At 34.0% G+C, this 21,771-nt stretch overlaps 1 protein-coding gene across 10 annotated transcripts in view; it reads left to right on the forward strand.

Annotated features, from left to right (window-relative positions):
* The window catches only part of CEP126 (centrosomal protein 126), an 83,422-nt gene that overhangs the window by 45,448 nt on the left and 16,203 nt on the right, over positions 1–21,771 (forward strand). For 3 of the 10 annotated variants that reach the window (XM_047752839.1, XM_047752842.1, XM_047752841.1), the window contains exons 6-9: positions 4,252–6,400; positions 16,010–16,122; positions 18,715–18,790; positions 20,924–21,133. In XM_047752839.1, coding sequence (XP_047608795.1) covers positions 4,252–6,400; positions 16,010–16,122; positions 18,715–18,790; positions 20,924–21,133 — 2,548 coding nt within the window. Of the gene's footprint in view, positions 1–4,251; positions 6,401–16,009; positions 16,123–16,372; positions 16,654–18,714; positions 18,791–20,923; positions 21,134–21,771 lie in introns of those variants that run through there. The other 7 variants (XM_047752843.1, XM_047752844.1, XM_047752848.1 and 4 more) reach the window with 5 other exon arrangements.

Here is a 21,771-nt window from a genome sequence, read left to right on the forward strand (position 1 = left end):
CCACTAAAGAAATTTATACTGCTGGCCAAGGGTATGTTTGCGTGAGTCAGCACAAATTCATCACAGATACTAGTGAAATAAGTTTTTAGTATTTTTTTAGCCTTTTACTCTATTTTTCTCCCTGCTTCCTCTATTCTTTTTACATCTCTCATATTTAGAAAAATATGCTTTATGAATATTCTTTTCTGAAAAACATGAAAACTATTTAACAGTATAATGTAATATAAGTATTATTGTTAGAGATTAGATTATAAAAAGCAATTTGAAAATTATAATACATGTGGCTATTAGGTTCTTAATGAAAATATGGTGCAATTACGTAGAAATGTTGTTTTTATTCTGTCTCTATTAGGGCATTTACTTTGTTTTTTTCCCCACAAATGAATATGGATTTCATACTAGGTTTCCTGAAATGTCCATGCACTTTATTTTTCATGAGTAATTACATTTATGAGATTCTTAGTAGGCTGATATCAAGATTAAATTCATAACTTTGATCTAATTTACCCGTAACTGAGCAGTTGTAGCAAGGCTATAAAAGCAAAGGAGAGGGAGTTCCCATTGTGGCTCAACAGGTTATGGACCCAACTAGAATCCATGAATATGCAGATTGGGTCCTTGGCTTCACTCAGTGGGTTAAGGATCCAGTGTTGCTGTGAGCTGTAGTGTAGGTCACAGACGTGGCTCAGATCCCATATTGCTGTGGCAGTGGCATACTCCAGTTCGACCCGTAGCCTGGGAACTTCCACATGCCGCAGGTATGATTCTAAAAAGCAAAGAAAAAAAAAAAAAACACAGAGCAGGAGACTTCTTCTGGCTATGATGAAGTTCCTTCCTGCCACTTCATTTATGTTCTGAATAAAATATATGGAACAATTGTTTTTAGATAATAGAGAACAGGTAGTATAAGATATGATCTTGCAAAACAGGGAAAAGAATGAGGTAAGACATGATTACATGGGTTTTTCAACTGGGCATATCCTCTGGACAAGCCTCAAAAAATTCACAGGTTGGAGTTCCCTTCATGGCTCAGTGGTTAACGAATCCGACTAGGAACCATGGGGTTGCGGGTTCGATCCCTGGCCTTGCTCAGTGGGTTAAGGATCCAGTGTTGCCGTGAGCTGTGGTGTAGGTTGCAGATACGGCTCGTATCCCACGTTGCTGTGGCTCTGGCATAGGCCAGCAGCAACAGCTCCAATTCGACCCCTAGCCTGGGAACCTCCATATGTTGCGGGAGCAGCCCTAGAAAAGGCAAAAAGACAAAAAAAAAATTTCACAGGTAACCCAACTACCTCTCAAAAAAAAAAAAAAAGTCTTAAAGAAGATTGAAATCTAGACATACAGCATAATGTTCATAATGTCCAACACTCAATCAGAACGTACAGGGAGTTCCCATCATGGCTCAGCAGTAATCAACCTGACTAGAATCCATGAGGACGAGAGTTTGATCCCTGGACTTGCTCAGTGGGTTAAGGATCCAGTGTTACTGTGAGCTATGGTATAGGTTGCAGACGTGGCTCAGATCCCACATTGCTGTGGCTATGGCTTAGGCTGGCAGCTGCAGCTCCAAATTCAACCCTTACGCTGGGAAATTCCATATGCTGCAGGTGTGGCCCTAAAAAGATTTAAAAAAAAAATTTTTAAACTTACTACATACATGTAAAGCAGACAGCTATGTGACCCATAACCAGAAGAAAAATTAATCAATATAATCAGACACATAAATGATAGAGATAATAGAATTATCAGACAATTTTTTATTACTCAACAAATTTATTACATTTATAGTTGTACAGTGATCATCACAATCCAATTTTATAGGATTTCCATTTCACAACCCCAGTGTGGGAAACTTATAGTTTTAGAAATTTATAGTTTCCAATTTGTGGAAACTATAAATCCACAAATTGAAGAGGCTCAACAAACTCTAAGAAGGATAAGTGTGCACCCATGTGCATGTGCACACATACCCCCCTCACAAAAGCACATCAGAATTAAATTAAGCTTGGGAGGAGGAAAGATGTATTACAAGTAGGTAAACAAAGATAAGATGGACCCTAACTTCAAGCCAAAAAACAGTGAAATGTTTTTAAGTTCTAAGGAAGAACATAGATCCTTTATCTAACTGTTTTTCTAAAATGAGGGCAAAATCACCATTTTCAAACAAACAACGGCTGAACACCATTGCACTACACCAGTACCTGCACTACAAGAAATGTTCCTGAAAGTTTTTCAGGCAGAATGAAAATGATAACAAATGAAAACTCAGATCTATAGTGTCAGAAAACAGATTAGTGGTTGTCAGTGATGGGTAGGTATTGACTACAAAGAAACATGAGGGAACTTTCAACATATGAAAGGATTCTTAAATGCGTTTAGTATGATGGTTATAGGTAAATTGTCAAAACATTTTGAACTCTACATTTTAAATGAGTACATTTTGTTGTAGATAAGTATATCTCAATAAAGTTGATTTAAAAACTAAAACACAAAGTACATTGTCTAATGCACTTTATATCAGTAACTTACAAGTAAAACTTGAAGTTGATCATAACATTTCATTTTTTACTGGTAAGAAAAATTCTGAGGGAAGAAAAAGTACAGCTTAGTGAAATCAGAAGTTGCTGGACTTCTTTTGAGGTGTTTTGGGAAATGAGGCCATCACAGACTAATGCAAAGAGAAATCTTAAAGTCATGTTCATCACATATATATCTAGAAGGACCTTCTAACCCAGATTTCTACATCTCATTAAATGAAATCTCAAAGAAATTCATATTAGGGTCATAGAGCTTTTAGGAGCCTCATTATCAATTAAAATAACTCAGTTCCAAAAACAAGCATTGAAGGAGCTGTGCTTTGCTTAGTTAGAATTAGGTCGAGTGACCATCTCTTTAAAAAGACATTGCAATACTGAAGGAGGTGACAGGCAGAGGGTAAATGCTAGTAATATCAAACACTTATCAATCATTTTCAAAATTTATTTCACAATAATATGTCAATAAGCACTAATAACACAAACTGAAATATATTTATTCTGTAAGTCATTTCCTTGGTTTCTCAGTTTATTTTGGGGGCAAGAAAAATAGTAAAATTTTGTTTTAACACCAGAATATTTAAATTTTCTAAAATGTGTGTAAAATTTTAAGGGAACTAATTTCCTTTGAGTCCTTTTAAGTTTTTGACTATATTTACAATTTAAAGTCTTCTTGAACTTATTTCTACATATGTGGTACAGATTAGTGCATCCTAAATATGTGTTACATGTATGGGAAATCAGAATATTTTTAAATATTGACTATATTTTGAAGTGATCATGAAATTTTATTAAAAACTGATTAAAAGTGATAGTTCTTGGGATTCCCATCGTGGCTCAGTGGAAATGAATCTGACTAGTATCCATGAGGATACAAGTTCAATCCCTGGCCTCACTCAGTAGACTAAGGATCCAGTGTTGTGGTGACCTGTGGTGTAGGTTGCAGATGTGGCTCAGATCTGGTGTTGCTGTGGCTATGGCTGTGGCATAGGCTAGCAGCTATAGCTCAGATTGGACCCCTATGCTGCTGGTGGAGCCCTTAAAAAAATATAGTTCTTGATCCTGAATCTATATTATAATTACCTGGGAATTTATAATTAATAATAATAATACCACCATTACATGGAGACCACATCCAAGTATTAAAGCAGAAGGACCCAGGCACTTTTTACAAACCTCCATATGTGGTTCCAACATAGAGCCAGAGCTGAGAACTCTGTTTTATAGACCACAAGGTTAACTTTATAAAACTATGTAGCCTTACCAATCAGAAACTCATATTAGAGTCATAGAACTTTTAGGAGACTTATTCAAATCCAGCAAAGGTTTCAGGGAAAAAAAATACCATTTATAAATAACTATTTTTTAGAATTTCACATGCTGTTATTAAACCTTAAAAAAAACCCTCTATTCTCTGAATAACAATGTCAAAATTATTTTCTAAGCTATAACTATGGCTAGAATAATTGAGTAGTTATTTTAATGTAAAGAGATTAAGGCAAACCCACTTTATTGTAAGCCTTCTTGGCTCTTTTTTCACTCTGAGGATTGTTCCAGGAATATAGATTATTTATATACCTATACTATTTATAGTCATATTACTCTATTTTACATGCCAAGTCAAATGGGGCTCAATAACAATGCTGTGTGAAGTCATTAATTTTGCCACTTAAAATTTTCTAAAATATAAAACAATGTTCTTTTTTTTTTCTTTCAGAAATTTCGTGATGAAGTTAATCAGATAACAAATTCTGAAACCCTCTCAAGTATAGACAGTCTTGAGGCTGGGGAACATGAAGAAATATATTTAACAGTTAATAAGGAACCTTCCACATCAATCCAGCAGCAGAATTCTATTTCCCCCAAATCAGCAAATCTGCAATCAACTTATCTAAGCTGCTTTGATGAAGATAAGCTGTCATTCTCTAAAACTCATCATATAAATAATTGGCTTACAAATTTAGATGATCCAAATACTCAGACTGTCACACCTTTCTCAGATATTTTAAGTAAACCTAATGTTGCACCATCCTGTAAACACTTCAATAGTAAAGAACAAAATCCATCTGCTCTGAGTAGGACTGTAGAAAGAGCCACAAATACTGCTAATAATTCAGTAGTCTTTGTATATAGTCCACCCATATTTGTACAAGATGAAAAAAGCAAAAAGATCTCTGAAACTAGTGCTGTGAGGACAACTGACTCTTCTGGAACATTCAAAAGAGAGAGACCATTGGTTGCTGAGAGCCCAGCATTTAAGTTCAGCAAAGCCTGGGCCACTCCAGATTCTCTAACCCAGGAAATGGCAGCAACTTCAGACCAAGAGAAATATTCTGAATTAACTCAAGAAAATAGAACTGCTTCAGTTTCTGCTTCATTTGTACCTGTGGCAACGCCTTTAGTTTTGCCATCTGATACACAATCAGCTAGGCCCTTACCAAAGAATTGTATACATATAAAAGAAATCGACCCGGTACAGTGTTCTGATAAGTTAGGGGAATTGAAAGACATTAAAGACGAAAAGATAAAATATTTTACTTGTAGTAAGGAAGAGCTGCCTTTATTTTCAGATAATTTTCAATCTGCCTGTGTACCTTACAACTCTGATTCAAAAGATAAAAAACAGAAAATAGGTGAAACAGCAACTTCATTGTCTAATATAATTTCTAATTGTGACTTAGTTGGTCAGCACAAGAAAATGAAATACAATATTCATGAGAGAAATGGTGTGAGGTTTCTTAAAAGTATCTTAAAGAAAGAATCTAAATACGAACATGATTATTTTAAGGCAGTAGTTACGAACCAAGGCTTTAAGTTAGGAAATCAAAAAGCAGCAGGTATCAGAGATAGTATTGAGTTAAGAAAAGAAAAAGGGAAAAATGAAGAAATTCCAAAGACTATTAAAAAACTGAGATGGTTTGATGAAACTGGAGATACAGAAAAAAATGCTGAAGATAGTCATTCACTGAAGACTAGAATAGAAATATCTCAACAGTGCTCTCAACCATTACACATTCAATCTAAAAATGGTGCTGCCAGCAATATAACTAGTATTCCTGCTTCTACTGTAGATGCTGCTGATAGAAAAAAGCCCAAGGATAATTTTATCTCTGAAAATGTTGCTGCTTTAGAAGGATCTGGAACAGACCATGTGCCTTTGAACTGTTTTGTACCTCCAGGTTATAACATTGCTAAACAAGCCTGGCCAGACTCAAAAAAAGAGGAAAGTAAATCCCTTGTAAATAATGGTGATTCTAAAATTCAGAAAGCTAAACCACAAAGAGGAGGAGCAAAAGTAATTAGAAGAACAAAATCTGCTAAAGTCCAGTCAGGCTTTATATATACGAACAGAAAAGGCACTGTTATTCGACCACAGTCTGCGAGCAAAGCCAGCACATTTTTACAAGCTCAGGGTAAATTAATACCTCATCCTCCTCCGAAATCTCCATTAAATATTAGGAGTTTCAAAAATACACAAGTATCCCATTGTCAATCAGTAATGCCTGAAAATTCTCAAAACATCAGTATATATAACTATTTTAATTCAAAACCTATGCTTCCAACAGAACACAAGTTGAATCGGTGGAATCAAGAAAGTAGTCTTCCACTCTCGCATGTTTGTTCTGACTTAGTCACTGTGATACCATCTTTACCATATTGTGCTTCTGAGTGCCACACTTTAATAAAAATAAATCATTCAAATGGCAATCAAATGGTTGCCCAGCAAGATGGGACCGTATTTTGCACCCAGAGATGCCCAACATATGAAGAAAATCATCCCTCTGTGACTCTTAAAACTACTAAAGAAGATGTTCCCTTGTGGAAAAGACAGCATAATATTCTGGGTCAAAGTGAAAAGGCTGCTGGTAAGAATAAATTTATATATTTTTATAGGCAAATGTACAACTTTTTAAATTCATGTGAACTTTTTCTCATTGAAGTATGGCAATGGGCGCCTTACAGATATTGATATTAAATAATAATTTAGCTTTATAGAAATAATTATCACCCTTAATATTGTACTCTTGTCTATCTAGTAGCTGACACTTTTGAGAGAATGATCCACCTTTGCTCAACTAAAATGAGAAACTTTTGCCAGGCTCCATTTTTTTCCACAACTTTTCTTTTTAGTTTAAAAGAGGGAAGACAAAGAATACAGTTTGATTCTTAGCCCATTATCATTCGTTATTATCCCCATATTATGGTCAAATTTTCTGTCAGAGTAACCACAGTGAAAAATATTGTTTAAATTATTTTAAATAGGTGAATAGATGTGATTATACTTTTCATTATTATTCTATAAGTGTTGTTAAATTTAATTGTTATAAGCAAATAATAGGTATGCCTCACCCTCTGATTCTCTTTCCAAAACAGTGGCAGCTCTACTTTTATCTATATATATGTAAGGTTTCATATGAAGAAAAAATGATAGCATTCCTTTATACCTTTGAAAATAAATTCTCTACAGAATACCATTGCCCTTGTAGCTGGTTGACTTCTCATGAAGCTTCTTTCCTCCAAGAGAATGGACTTTAGGCTCATAAATTTTCCTACCTGTAGAAATCAGTTACCAGTTCGGAAATAGATAGGATTTGGAAGAAATCAGAAGATGCAACTCTTTTTTTTTTCCCCAAAGGTATGAATAAATGTTAAGAAGATATAAAGAGGAATTTAACTTAAATATTTAAAACCTTCTTTAATTTGACCATGATATTTGAATTCATCATTCATCAAAAAGGTGAATTACTTTTTTATAATTCATCACCATATCCCCAGGGTACCTGGCACTTAGTAGGCACCAAAACTTTTCTTGAACTGAATGGACACAAGCCATATTAGAAGATGGGAAGCTAAGTGTGAGGACTCTAATCTAAACTTAAATTTTTAAATATTATTTCTCTCACTAAATGTTTCATTTTCGTTTTATCCATTAACTTTAGTTTTCACACTACTTCCCCAAAAAATGAAAACACCATGTGGATTTGATATTTCAAAGAAAATTATGATAAATCATAACCATCATAGGTGGTTACCTTTTTAGAGTTCCTCCTACTCTGTGCTAGTTGTAGTGCTAAGTGCTTTACATGTATTGTCTCATTTAAACTTCACAACAAACCTAATGAGTACGTATTTTTTAAAACCCCATTTTTCAAAGACGGAAATAAAATTGCCCAAGGTGAAGAGCTAATAAATAGAAATTTTGATATTTTTGATAATTGATGTTATTGATAAATTGATATTTTTCATCCAAATATTTGTGGCTCCAAGTCCCATGCTTTTTCTGCTAAAACTGTATAATAGTTATTAAGCAAACGTTATTAAGCTCAGAGTCTGAGCTGATCAAGAAAAATATTAGGAAGCATTGTTTCCAAATAGCTTAAGCATAAAAGGATAACATGAAAATTATGTTCTCCCTTTGTGTGTGTATATATATATATATATATACACACACACATATATATATATACATACACACACATATACATGCATAAAATTTGCATAAAACAATATTTTTCTAACACTTAATCAAAGTAGTTCTTAGGGATCTTCATATAAGGAACACTGGAAAATGTAATGAATTATAAATTTTGTTCATTGTTTTGTTTTTATTGAAATATAGTAGATTTACAATATTCTTCTAGTTTCAGATGTACATCATAGTGATTCAATATTTTTATAGATTTTACCTCATTTAAACTCATTAAAAAGTAGTGACTATATTTTCCTTGTTGCTTATCTGTTTTATACATAGTAGTTTGTATCTCTTAATTCCATTCCTCTATATTGCCCTAACCCCCTTCTCTCTCTTCCCACTGGCAACCACTAGTTGGTTCTCCACATCTGTGAGTCTGTTTCTGTTTTGTTATATACATGCATTTTTATTTTTTAGATTCCACATATAAGTGATAGTGTAGAGTATTTGTCTTTCTCTCTCTGACTTATTTTACTAAGCATAATACTTTCAGGGTTCATCTATGTTGTTACAAATGGCAGAATTTCATTCTTTTTATGGCTGAATGATATTCCATTTTATATGTATATGAATATATATACCAAATCTTCTTAATTCATTCATCTTTTGGTGGACGCTTGGGTTGCTTCCATATCCTGGCTATCGTGACTAATGTTACTATGAACATTGAGGTGAATATAGATTTTTTCAAATTGGTGTTTTCTTTGGATGTATATCAAGGGGTGGAATTGCTGAGTCAAATAGTAGTTCTATTTTTAGTTTTTTACGGACACTCCATGCTGGTTTCCATAGTGACTACATCAGTTTACATTACCACCAGTAGTGTAGACTGTTCCCTTTTCTGCACATCTTCAACATTTGTTATTTGTGATCTTTTTGATGGTAGCCATTCTGACAGGTGTAAGGTTTTGATTTGCATTTCTCTAATAATTATTGGATGATGAGTGTCTTTTCATATTCCCATTGGCCAACTGTATGTCTTCTTTGGGAAAATGTCTATTATTATTCTGCCTGTTTTTCTGATTGAGTTTTGTTTTTTGATATTGAGCTATATGAGCTGTTTATATACTTTGGATATTAACACCTTATCAGTCATATCATTTACAAATATTTTCTTCCATCAGTAAGTTATCTTTTCATTTTTTGATGATTTCCTTTGCTATGCAAAAGCTTTTAAGTGTCATTGGACTCCACTTGTTTATTTTTGCTCTCATTTCCTTTACTTTAGGACGCAGATCCAAAAAAAAATATTGCTGTGATTTATGTCAAAGAGTATTATGTTTTCTATGTTTCCTTCTAGGATTTGTATTGTTTCCAGTCTTACATTTAGATCTTTAATCCATTTTGAGTTTATTTTTGTGTATGGTGTTGGAGAATGTTTTAATTTTACTCTTTTACAACTAGGTGTCCAATTTTCCTGGTACCACTTATTAGTATCCATTGTATCATCTTGCCTCCTTTGTTGTAGATTGACCATAAATATGTGGATTTATTTCTGGGCTCTATATTCTGTTCCACTAATTTTTGTGTTTCTTTTGTGCCAGTACCATGCTGTTTTCTTGTATATGTCTGTACTTAATACCATGATTATATTTAGAAAATATAATACTAACAATACCAAAAACTTCATATGTTCAGTCATTAAAATTTTTTTTCAAAACTATTTAAATATTAAACATTTCAGGTGAACTGTTTGCTAATACTGGATTATAATCCAAAGAGCATCTATTCATTTTTCTCTACTCTCCTATTTGCTAGGCCATTTTCTTTCTCACACTTAGTGTGCACAGAGTCAACAATTGTGGAGGGCATCTTGCTCTCTATTAGCATATCCAGAATTCTCCAGCAAAACACTCAGAAAAACTTTATTCCCATGAGACCAATCCATTCAGCTATGCCAACTCCTGGCCTCGCAAGTAATTCCTCCCCTGAAAATGACTTTGACATTTGATTCACAGTCTTTCTTTATTGGCAGAGTCTCTGCCAACATACTGGTTATTTGGCATTCATGTGAAAGAACCATCCAACACCCAGATCTCTCTCAATCCTTTCTCATTTCTAATCAATTTCTGTACCATTCTGCCTCAGGTACCCATTCCCTTTGTCATATTCTGGACTACATCAACATCTATAACTCCTTTATTTCTAAAATCAGTAATTTAACTTACATTCTTCTCTCTGATATTTGATATATATGTGATATTTGTACCAGGATATTTTACACTAGTGGAATAGAATAGTCTAGAAACAGACCCATATATTTGAATGTTTGATTTTTGGCAAAACTGGTACTGCATAGGTAGGGAGAAAAAGGCTTGTCTTTTTATTAAATGGTGCTGAGTCAATTGAATGATTATATTTAATTAGTAAAAATGACCCTTATCTCACACCATGAACAAAAGTCAATTCCAAGTAAACTGTATATATGCATATGAAAAGTTAAAAAGAAATGCTTCTAGAAGATAACATAGGGAGTATATTTTGACTTTGGGATGGGAAGAGATTTTTTATACAGACACAAAAAGCACTAACCATTACAGAAAAGACTGATGATTGTACTATAAAATTAGAAACTTTTTTATATAAAACACCATTAAGATATTGAAAGGACAAACTATAGAGTGAAAGAGCATATTTATAATGCATAACATCAACAAAGAGCTCATATCCAGAATATATAAAGAACTCTTGCAATGGATAAGAAAAAGACAACCCAATTATAACAGTTAGGGGTAAATCAGAGAAGCAGAACCAATAAGGTATATTAAGATTTATTGCAATGGATTGGCTTATGTGAATGTGGGGGGCTGTCTAGGCAAGTCTGAAATTTTTAGGGCAGGCCAAAAATAAGAGCAAGAACTCACAGAAGTAGACTAAAATTGCCATTCAGGCAGAATTTTGTATTCTCTCAAAAGAATCTGCTTTAGAGGCCTTTGAATTTATTGAATCAGGTGCACACAGATTATCTAGAACAATTTACTTAAAGCAAAGTGATTATAGACTTTAATAATATTTACACAGTATTTTCACAGCAACACATTAGTGTTTGATTGAATAACTGGGGACTGTAGACAGGTGACATGTCAAAAAGACCATCACATCAATTTTTTTCAAAGGCAAAATATTTAAATTATCTTTTCATAAAGGAGGACAGCCAAATGGTCAATAAACATAGGAAATGATCTCAACCTGAGAGTCTTAAGAAAATTCATATTAAAACAATTAGATGCAACTACATACATCAGAATGGCTAAAGTTTTTAAAATACAATGCTAAGTGTTAACAAAGACATGTAACACCTGAAAACTCATATCTACTAAATTTGAATATATATATATCCTATGACCCAGCAATTCCAGACCAGTGGATTGTGTGTGTGTGGCAGAGAGAAAGAACAAGAGGGAGAGACATTCATATGTAAAACAGAAGACATGTACAAGAAATTTCATAGCAGCTTATAGCCATAATCTAGAATTATCTCCAATGTTCCTCAACACTATAATATATAAAGTGAAATTCATTCATCCAGTGAGATAACAATAAAAATGAATGACCCACTGCTGAGAAGCAGTAATGTGGATGAATCTCACGCCATAATCTATGCAAAAGAAGCCAGTCTTAAAAATGCATATTATGTTCCATTTCTATCAGGTTGAAGAATAGGTAAAGCTATGGATGGTGGTATATGGAACCAGGTAATAAGGAAAGCTTTTTCAGTGCTGGTGATGTTCTATTTCTTAACTTGGATATCTGTGCAATCTGGGTGTGTCCATATAATCTGTGTACTTATAATTTGTTCATGTTTCTATAGGTTGTTATACTTCAGTTTTTTAAAAAGCTAAATGATGTTGACATATTTAATAGTTTGAAATCTGATTTCAAAAAGAATGCATTTTTGGAGTTCCTGTCATGGCACAGCAGAAATGAATCCGACTAGGAACAGTGAGGTTGCGGGTTCCATCCCTGGCCTTGATAATGGGTTAAGGATCTGGTATTGTGATAAACTGTGGTGTAGGTCGCAGATGCAGCTTGGATCTGGCATTGCTGTATGCTGTGGTGTAGGCCAGCAGCTGTAGCTCTGATTGGACCCCTAGCCTGGGAACCTCCCTATGCTGCTGGGGCGGCCCTAAAAAGCAAAAAAAAAAAAAAATGCATTTTTTTTCTTTTCCAGGAAGTATTAAAAATACCTTCAAGGAGAAAAAAAATCAATTTCTAGAAAAGATCAAAGATGCAGTTGAATTTAACTCCCATATTTTATGGATGAGAAAATTGATACACATAATAGTGAGATTATATAGCCCAAGATGACACAGATGGTTGAAAGCAGAGCCAGGATGTTGTATTGCAGCTCCAATGTTCTTAGAATAAATACAGTTTTCATGAGATCAGAAATGTAATGAGACACTGAAGAGAATTATTCTAGGTAAAAATTAGATAGCATTTATTATGTGTCAATCACTATTCTAAGCACTTGATGTGTGGAAATAAATTTAACTCTCAAATAACTCTATGAGGAAATGATATTACTCCCCATTTTTTTAATGAGGAAAATCAAAGCAGTGAGAGGGCTAATAAAAAAAAAACTGTGTAAATCACATAACTAGTATAAAGTCATAGCCAGGATTTAAAAGCAGGCATTCTTTCTCTAGCATTTGTGCTCTTAATGATTTAGCCATTGTGCTTATTTAAAAAATTATCTGTAAGGGTATGGAGTTAACATTATTGCGGTGATTATTTTGAAATATATGTGTGTATCTACTCATCATCTTAAACTTAAGTATGTTACATTGTCAATATTTCAATAAAGCTGAAAAATATAAATTAATTTTTTTTCTGCTTTTTAGGGCCGCGCCCGCAGCATATGGAAGTTCCCAGGCTAGGGGTCGAATCGAAACTACAGCTGCTGGCCATGGCCACAGCCACAGCAATGCGGGATCCAAGCCACATCTGTGACCTGCACCACAGCTCACAGCAAGTCTGAATCATTAATCCACTGAGCAAGGCCAGGGATCAAACCAGCATCCTCATGGATACTAGTTGGTTTCGCTAACCTCTGAGCCATGAAGGGAACTCCTAATTTAATTTTTAAAACTCTGAATAACCACAGATATTTCAGTGATATACATTTATTAAATAGTACATTTATCTATACAATTTGTGGAAAGTACAGAGTAACAAAGGAAGTAATTAATAAGATGGAGAATAGCATGAAGATTTAAAATCATCTTTACTGGAGTCCCTGTTGCGCAGTGGTTAACGAATCCGACTAGGAACCATGAGGTTGTGGGTTCGATCTCTGCCCTTGCTTAGTGGATTAAAGATCCAGCGTTGCCGTGAGCTGTGGTGTAGGTCGCAGACACGGCTCGGATCCTGTGTTGCTGTGGCTCTGGCGTAGGCCGGTGGCTGCAGCTCCAATTCGACCCCTAGCCTGGGAACCTCCATATGCCGCAGGAAAAGCAAAGAGACAAAAAAAAAAAAATCATTATTACTAACTGAAATGATAAATCAAAATAAAAGTTCAGTTCAGCAGAAATAACTATAATCATGTATTTACATTCATATATACTCTTTAAGTTCCTCAATTGTGAATGTACGTTACATACAAAATAATGTACAGGGATGGAGTTCCCATTGTAGCTCAGCAGAAACGAACCCAACTAGTATCCATGAGGATGCAGGTTCAATCCTTGGCCTCGCTTCCGTGAGTTAAGGATCCAGCATTGCTGTGAGCTGTGGTGTAGGTCCCAGATGCAGCTCAGATCCCGTGTTGCTGAGGCTGTGGCATAGGCATGCAGCTAAAGCTCAAATTCAGCCCCTAGCCTGGCAATTTCCATATGTCACAGGTGAAGCCCTAAAAAGCAAATAATAATAATAATGTACAAGGAGTTCCTGTTGTGGCTCAACAGTAACAAACCAGGCCTAGTATCCATGAGGATGCAGGTTTGATCCCTGACCCTGCTCTGTAGGTTAAATATATGGCGTTGCCATGAGCTGCCACGTAGGTCACAGACGTGGCTCAGATCTGGCATTGCTGTGGCCCTGGCATAGGCTGTCCAGCTGCAGCTCTGATTCAGCCCCTAGCCTGGGGACTTACATATGCCGCAGTGCGGCCCTAAAAAGAAAAAAGGAAAAAGAAATAATGGTAACAAAATAATGTCCTAGTTTTAGAAATAAGTAATCACTAGTTTAGGTAATAGGTAATTTCAGTTATTTTTGAAATCTCACATGCCTCTCCTCAATTATATTCCCCTCTCTACAAAATGACGCTATATACAATTGTATTTAATTATTCCATGTTTTTCTTTATAATTTTATCACATATAAATGTATCTCAAACAACATATTGTTGAGATTTCCCTAGTTTTATAACTCATAAGTGGAACCATTTCATCTATATTCTTCTATGATTTGCTTTTTTTCAGTTGATTTGGTTTGGGAATTCATATTATTGATTGGTTTAGCTGTACTTGATTCATATTCATTGTTCTATTACATTCTATTAAAATTGCTATATTACATTCTACAAAAGTTTTCATTCTATTACTGGACATTTGGGTTGCTTTCAGTTTCTTGCTTTTATGAATAATGCTTCTAGGAACAGTTTTGTACATTTACTGATGAACATGTTGCCGAGTCATAGCATATGTGTATTTTCAGCTAGGTTAAGTGTATTTCCATAGGTTTGCCAAATTATTTTCTGGAGCAATATATGAAAGTCCCCTTTACTACATGCTTACCAAAACTCTGATAGACATTTTAATGTTTTCAATCATATTATTGAAAAATACTGTCTAATTATAATTATTTGCATTGCTCTGATTACTAATGAATTGAGCATTTTTCATATATTTGTGAACAATTTACATTTCCTCTTCTGTGAAATGTCTGCTTTTTGGGTTCCGGTTTTTTTTTTCCCCTTATTGATAGAAGTTTTTTATGTATTCTAGGATTCTGTATCAGTTATATGTGTTGCATGTATTTTCTGCCAGTTGTGATTTGTAGTTTCTCTCATGTTGATGAATAAAACTCACAATGTGGTCTTTTTTTCCCTGCATCTTGCTTGTACATATTTAGTTTGAAGTTATTTTAATTTTACAGAAGAAAGATATTGATCTTGACAGCTGTTCTTTAAAGAAGAGAAAGAGAGAAAATCCTCATAAAATTAAACCAAAAGAAAGTTTACTATAGCTGTTAAAAACTTAATATAATTTTAGGCAATAATAACCAGATATTTGGAAATACTGCTAGACTCTACATTATTTTAGGCACTATATTTTAAGGGCTGTATATAAACAAGCTGGAGTAAACCAGGGCTCTGGAAGGAGGGGTTGGGTCTAAAGACCAATTAAAGGGACTCAAACCTAAGAGACATAATAGTTGTGTACAAATATTTGAAAGTTTATTAGGTAAAGAAGGAGAAAACAGAACTAAATGAAGGGGTTTAAAGTGCAAGGATGTTTTCAGCTCAGCATAAGAAAGTGTTTGAGCTAAAACCACCAGCAGTGGAGAAGGCTACCCCGTGGGACAGTGGCTCCCCATTATTAAACATTCAAGCACAGGTTGAATGTCCACCTCTTACTGATTTAGATCTATGAGTAAGAGGTTGAACTAGTTAACTTCTGAGATCTCTTCTGAAGCTATAATTGCATAAATATATCCAGAATTTTCCATTGTTTAAGAATCCTACAAAATTTTAAATATGTAATGCTTTAGTAAAGATTAGTAGTTTGAGTTTTGGTTAAAATTATATCCTTCTGGTGTTATATCCTCCTGGTGTTTAGGTCACTGTTCTAAACTATAAACCCCTCAAAAGCAGAGATTTTAACTCTCTTAACTGTGCTATGCGCAGTACCACAAGAGAAGCTCAATAAAAGTTTGTCAACTGAATGAATGAAACTTAGGGTTTTCTCTGCTGTTTGAAGGTAACTTGGAAGTTTAGAGTGGCTATATACTCTTTACTCACTTTGTGTAAATTTTGACATTGTCCTGGCATTTGTTTAAGATTCTGCTGTTACAAGAAGAAAACGAATTGTTGAAAATAAGCAGAGAAATCTTTTAGAGCAAAAAAGACAAAACTCTGGATCTGTAGGACAGACATACAGTGAGCAGATGAATGTAAGTACAGTGTTAGTGAAAATCTCTATTCAATTACTTGGAAATTTACTTGGAAATCAGGATGTATTTAAAGGACCATACTCTTTCTGTAAACTGCACCTCAACAAATTAATATAGCCAAAGCCATTGTGAAACTGCCTGGACTATCTATGCTAGGTGCTTATGCTAGCCTAAATGATCAGTTACTAATGAATATTTTAACCAACTTTAAGAAACCACATTATTTGTTATTATTTATATTCAACTCTAGGGGGAAATGGAGGTTATTCACAACAAAGTTATTTAAATATACTTTTAAAAAAAGAAAAAGAGAAAAGAGTGAGCCATGGAGAAAGGAAGCAAGTTTGCTCATCCTGAAGATTAATATTTTTCCATGAGTTTCAATATCCAGTTTGAATCTGAGCTTCCTGGAAGACATGGCAAGAAAGAAAATAAGTATTATATAGTTCTCAGAGTAATGACTTTGAGGTAAACTGTATTAAAAGATATTTTCTATTGAGGATCTTCTATAGGGGGCCTTGAAGTTCATAATTGATATATTCTTATTAACAGTCAACAACTAATAAGGAATTTCATCTGCTGTTTGAAATAGAGATCTTCAATAAAAATCAAAGGCATAATAATGTTGATTTAAAATTAGTGGTGATGATTCTTTGAGAGCAAAGTAAATATGACCTAATTATGACATATTCTAGGGGTCTAACTTGATCCAAGGATTGAATTTGAGACATTAAAAAAAATAGAAATGGATGAATGAATCACATTTCACTTGGAATTTCTACTTAAATCACCTCTTCTGATTTTTTAGCAGAACTGGAAATAGAGTACCTTACGAAGAATTTATACTCAAGTTAAATGTTGAGGGTCCTATTTGTGTATTGTAGGAACTATTGTTTTTATATGGATAAGATTATTAACATGAAGAATGACTGGCCATGATTTAATTTTATCAGCAAAATAAAAGTTAAGATTTTTATTTATGTAATAAAGTCTCATTGCCAATATATTCCTACTATTTAAATAACATAGTGCTTAATTACAAACATAACTTCCTGATTATGAATAGAATAATGCCTAATAAGTCCTTTTTAACTTCTGTGTTGTCCACATCAAATATCTCAAAATCTATACAGTAAACCAATTTTTATCTTTAGTTTTTATTTTTATTAATATATATTCAATTTAAAATTAAGTGTATAGTCATAACAAAAAAAATGAACAAGCTAAATTTTAAATGCCTGTTACTAGGGCCCTCTCTAAATTAATGTTTATTTTTCTGGATCTTATTCTGTTCTTCTGTGTCTTGCACTTTCGCATTCTATCTTCTTGTCTTTAGAATACATTTCTATCTTTTTCCCCAGAAACTTTACTTACTTTTACATACATATCTTCCACTCACAAACCACTTACACATCTTCCAAAGTCTTGTTAGCTTTAGAATAGATCCTTGTTCCTGAATCAAAACTATGTTTTGAAGTTTAATTTTTTTCTTCCTTATTATTTTGTTTTGCTTTATGGGCTTAGTTTGGGTTGGATTTTGTTTTTACTCAAGAGCATAAACAAGGATTCAGTAACTATAGCACTAGCCCTGTCACATTGTATTAGGAAATATATTTCATCACATTTGATTGTTCCCAACTACTACTTCCACATGGAGGGAATCTAAAAGAGGTCAATGAAAGATAGAAAAAGCACAATTGCCACTTTGTACCAGGGTCTCAGTCCAGGTTGTCTCAAGTCTATAATGGAGATCAGGCAAGGCTATGAGAACTATCAAAGCAGGGCTGTTGTGGAAACCTTCATCAGTTACTCTTCAAATTAGACTGAACAAAAGCTAAGTATAGTCATAGCCCAGCAATTTTATCTGAAAGAAGCAGTCGTTTCTTGAAATGGAACAGAATGGGAGTAAAGAATCGAAGTAGACCATATCCAGGCCATATCCAGGGAAGGACAGTCAGTATGCCAGTGTTCTGAGAGTTTTCTTTCCCAGTTCTATGCAACATTGAGGCAGCTATTTCTGTTTTAACTTTTGTTATTTAAGACACCTACCTCTTCTTGGCATTAGCCATAATTAGAAGCTTTTGGCTAGTAATTATGATTACCCTTACAATGATACCTTGCCTTTAATTAGCATGTTTTTTGGTTTTTTTTGTTTTTTGGTTTTTGGTTTTTTGCCATCCCTGTGGCATGCAGAAGTTGCCAGGCCAGAGATGGAACCTGCACCACAGCTATAACCAAAGCCACAGCAATGACAGTCCTGGATCCTCAACCCACTGTGCCAGAAGGGAACTCCCTTTAGTTAGTACTTCTGATTGCCATCCAACTTACTTCCCTCTTCCAAATGTCCAAAACAATATTGCAACCTGGAAATTTACCAAAATTGACATAAGACATTTTTTAATCTGTGGATATTGTACAAAAGCCTTATTCCAGTAACTCTTGATTTCTGCCCCAAAAAAAGAAGAAAATATATGTTATATGAACAGTGATAGCTGAAAATATAAACAGTAAATAAAAGTTTTTTTAAAGTTAGTATATATCGTTCATTTTAAATATGGAATTATATTCTGATTTAATATTCTATCTTTATAGAATTTTGGACAAAGTGTCCAGCTAAGTTCAAGTGAGCCAAAACAAACCACAAGGGGTACTTCTAATATTGAAGAAGGTATGTTTTAGTTTAAACATTTTTCTCTTAGCTCTGTTCCCAGTGATTTGTTGTTGTTGTTCTTATACATGTTTTCCCAAGAACTTATAATTACATGACTCTTAAACCACCATTTGGGACCCGAATTTCCCCCACCCTGAACATTTAGGTTGTTGCTAGTTTTTATTTATTCTAAATAGTAATGTATCGAACATCTTTCTACATCAAGTTTTTCCTGGCTTTTCAATATTTCTGTATTTATATTCACAGAATTAAAGTTACAGTACTTGGCGTGTAATTGGCAGCCAATTAATATTTGTTGAATGAAACTATGTATTAAATGAGTACTGGATCAAAGGAAATAAACATTGTTATGGCTTTTAAATAAATATATGTTCCTAAAGAATTTTCCTGAAAAGTATTATCATTCAAAATTCTTCTGGGGTGTATGCCAGCCTGAAGTAGAATCACTTCTATTATTTACTTATACGACAGACAAAAAAAAAAAAAAAAATGGTATATTATTGGTTTTTCTTTGTACATGCTTTTTTTCCCTTTTTTTTCTATTTTAGGGCCATACCCGCAGCATATGGACGTTCCCAGGCTAGGGGTCTAATTAGAGCTACAGCTGCTAGCCTTAGCCATAGCCACAGCAATGCCAGATCCTTAACCCGCTGAGTGAGGCCAGAGATCGAACCCGAAACCTCATGGTTCCTAGTCGGATTAGTTTCCACTGCACCACAATGGGAACTCCTGTACATGCTTCATAAATATGCTTAATTATTTCTTTTTTTTAATTTTTTATTTCTGTATGTATATTATTTTTGGTGAATTGTTTCTTCATATTCTTTTTCTCTATAAATATTGGAGTTTAGGGGTTTTTTTTTTACTGATTTCAGCAAACTCAAGGATTCTGATCCTTATGTTAGTTACAAGTGTTTTTACTACTTTATTATTTGCATTTTATTCCACTTATGTTTTAGTTTTACATATACAAAACATTTTAAATTTTTTTATTCAATAAATGATTATTGAGAGCTAGTCTCCTGCCTGCAACAAAATATATTGAATATACAATAATGAACAAAACCTACAAAAGTCTTGGCCTTGAGAATTTAAAATTTATTAGGGAAGACTGACCTTAAATAAACATGGCTTTACTCTTTTCTGGTGATTTCTCCATTACTCAAAGAAACTTCCCAATGCAGAAATTTAAATAAGTTTATTTTCCCTCTAGATTGCTTTAATGGTTTGACTCATTAAATTTAATTCTTTAACTTCCTTGGAATTTGTTTAAATAGATGATGTGAGGTGAAATTCCAAATTGATTGTAAGCAAAAAAATAATTTGAGTCATCTTTCCCTTCTCTCAAGACTTTGATGCTTCTTTGATCATACGTTCTTATATTTAATTTGGTCAGTTTATACACTTTCATTTCTGTTTAGCTGATCATCTAATTTTCTAAAATTTCCTTAAGTTCCTTTTCTCTTACTCTTTTATTTATTTATTTATTTATTTTGTCTTTTTGTTGTTGTTGTTGTTGTTGCTATTTCTTGGGCCGCTCCCACGGCATATGGAGGTTCCCAGGCTAGGGGTCGAATCAGAGCTGTAGCCACTGGCCTACGCCAGAGCCACAGCAACGCGGGATCCGAGCCGAGTCTGCAACCTACACCACAGCTGACGGCAACGCCGGATCATTAACCCACTGAGCAAGGGCAGGGACCGAACCCGCAACGTCATGGTTCCTAGTCGGATTCGTTAACCACTGCACCACGACGGGAACTCCTTACTCTTTTATTTATAACTCATCTTATTACCATTATAAAGACAATTTACATCTTCTCTTTGCACTACCAATGAGTAGCAAAACAAAACAAAAATAATCTACATATACATCATGTATATTTTTCCTTAGTTCAGGTAACACTCTAGAAATTTTTATTACCTCATTGCCATCATTTTGAATGTCTTTTTTTTAATTAGGGATAAGAAAATTCTAGATATAGAAGATCCCGATAAATAAAATGCAAAGTAACAGATTTACTGGTTTCTGTTTGTGAAATGAAACAGAGATATATGTCAGTGAAGTCTGTATAAGGGCTGATCCCAAAGATAAAAAGGGATCAAAGAATAGATAATGTAAAGTTTCTATAGTTTCAGGCAGTACTTCTGAATTTTTGATGGCTGAGAGCCTAGTGAAAGCTTCAGTGCCTGAGGATGAAATTCTAACTGTCATGAATAACAAGCAGCTACCGAAGCCAAACCTGGCTTTAAATAAGACCCAACGATTTAACATCTGTGCACTATCAGCTGAAGAACAGAAAATCCTACAGTCCCTTAATCGTCTCAATGAAAGGTTGTACTGTAAGTATAGAAAAACACGTTATGTAAGAAATGTTATTTTTTGTACTTGCACAATTTTAATTTAAACTTCAAAAGTTGAAAATAAAAATAGAAAATATATGCAAATTATCACCTACTTGAATCAAGTACATAACAGTTAAGAATTTACTTGAATATACCGTACTATTTCAGGTATACTGTATTCATGTCATTTACGATCATTCCAATTTCATTGGCAGGCTTAACTGTCTTTTGGGAATGTGTTGTGTATACTTCCATTTCAGCATTGTGGCAGGCTAGGTATCTGTACTGACCTTCTATCAAAAACAACAATAAATTCAGGATTAAGTACTTTAAAAATCTTAAATATAGCAATGAGCTTGTAGGAATATAAAAAATTCTTAAAATCAGGAACTAAATATAGATAAGAACCTAGAATGAGAAGGAGAGTGCTGCTATGAGCTTTTGTCTTGAAAATATTTAACCCACAGAGTGAAACTGAGCTTTGCTTTTCATAGCCTTACAGAAAAATGGAAACAGGAGACAAAAATCTATTGCCTACCTAAGATGAGTAGTATCATAGAAGATCCTCCCACCCTAAAGTTGAGCCTCTCAAAGAGCTACATCCTACACAGACACACACACCCAGAGAGAGAAAG

The sequence above is a fragment of the Phacochoerus africanus genome, chromosome 11 (genome assembly GCF_016906955.1).
Source record: "Phacochoerus africanus isolate WHEZ1 chromosome 11, ROS_Pafr_v1, whole genome shotgun sequence".
NCBI classification, from domain to species: Eukaryota; Metazoa; Chordata; class Mammalia; order Artiodactyla; family Suidae; genus Phacochoerus; species Phacochoerus africanus.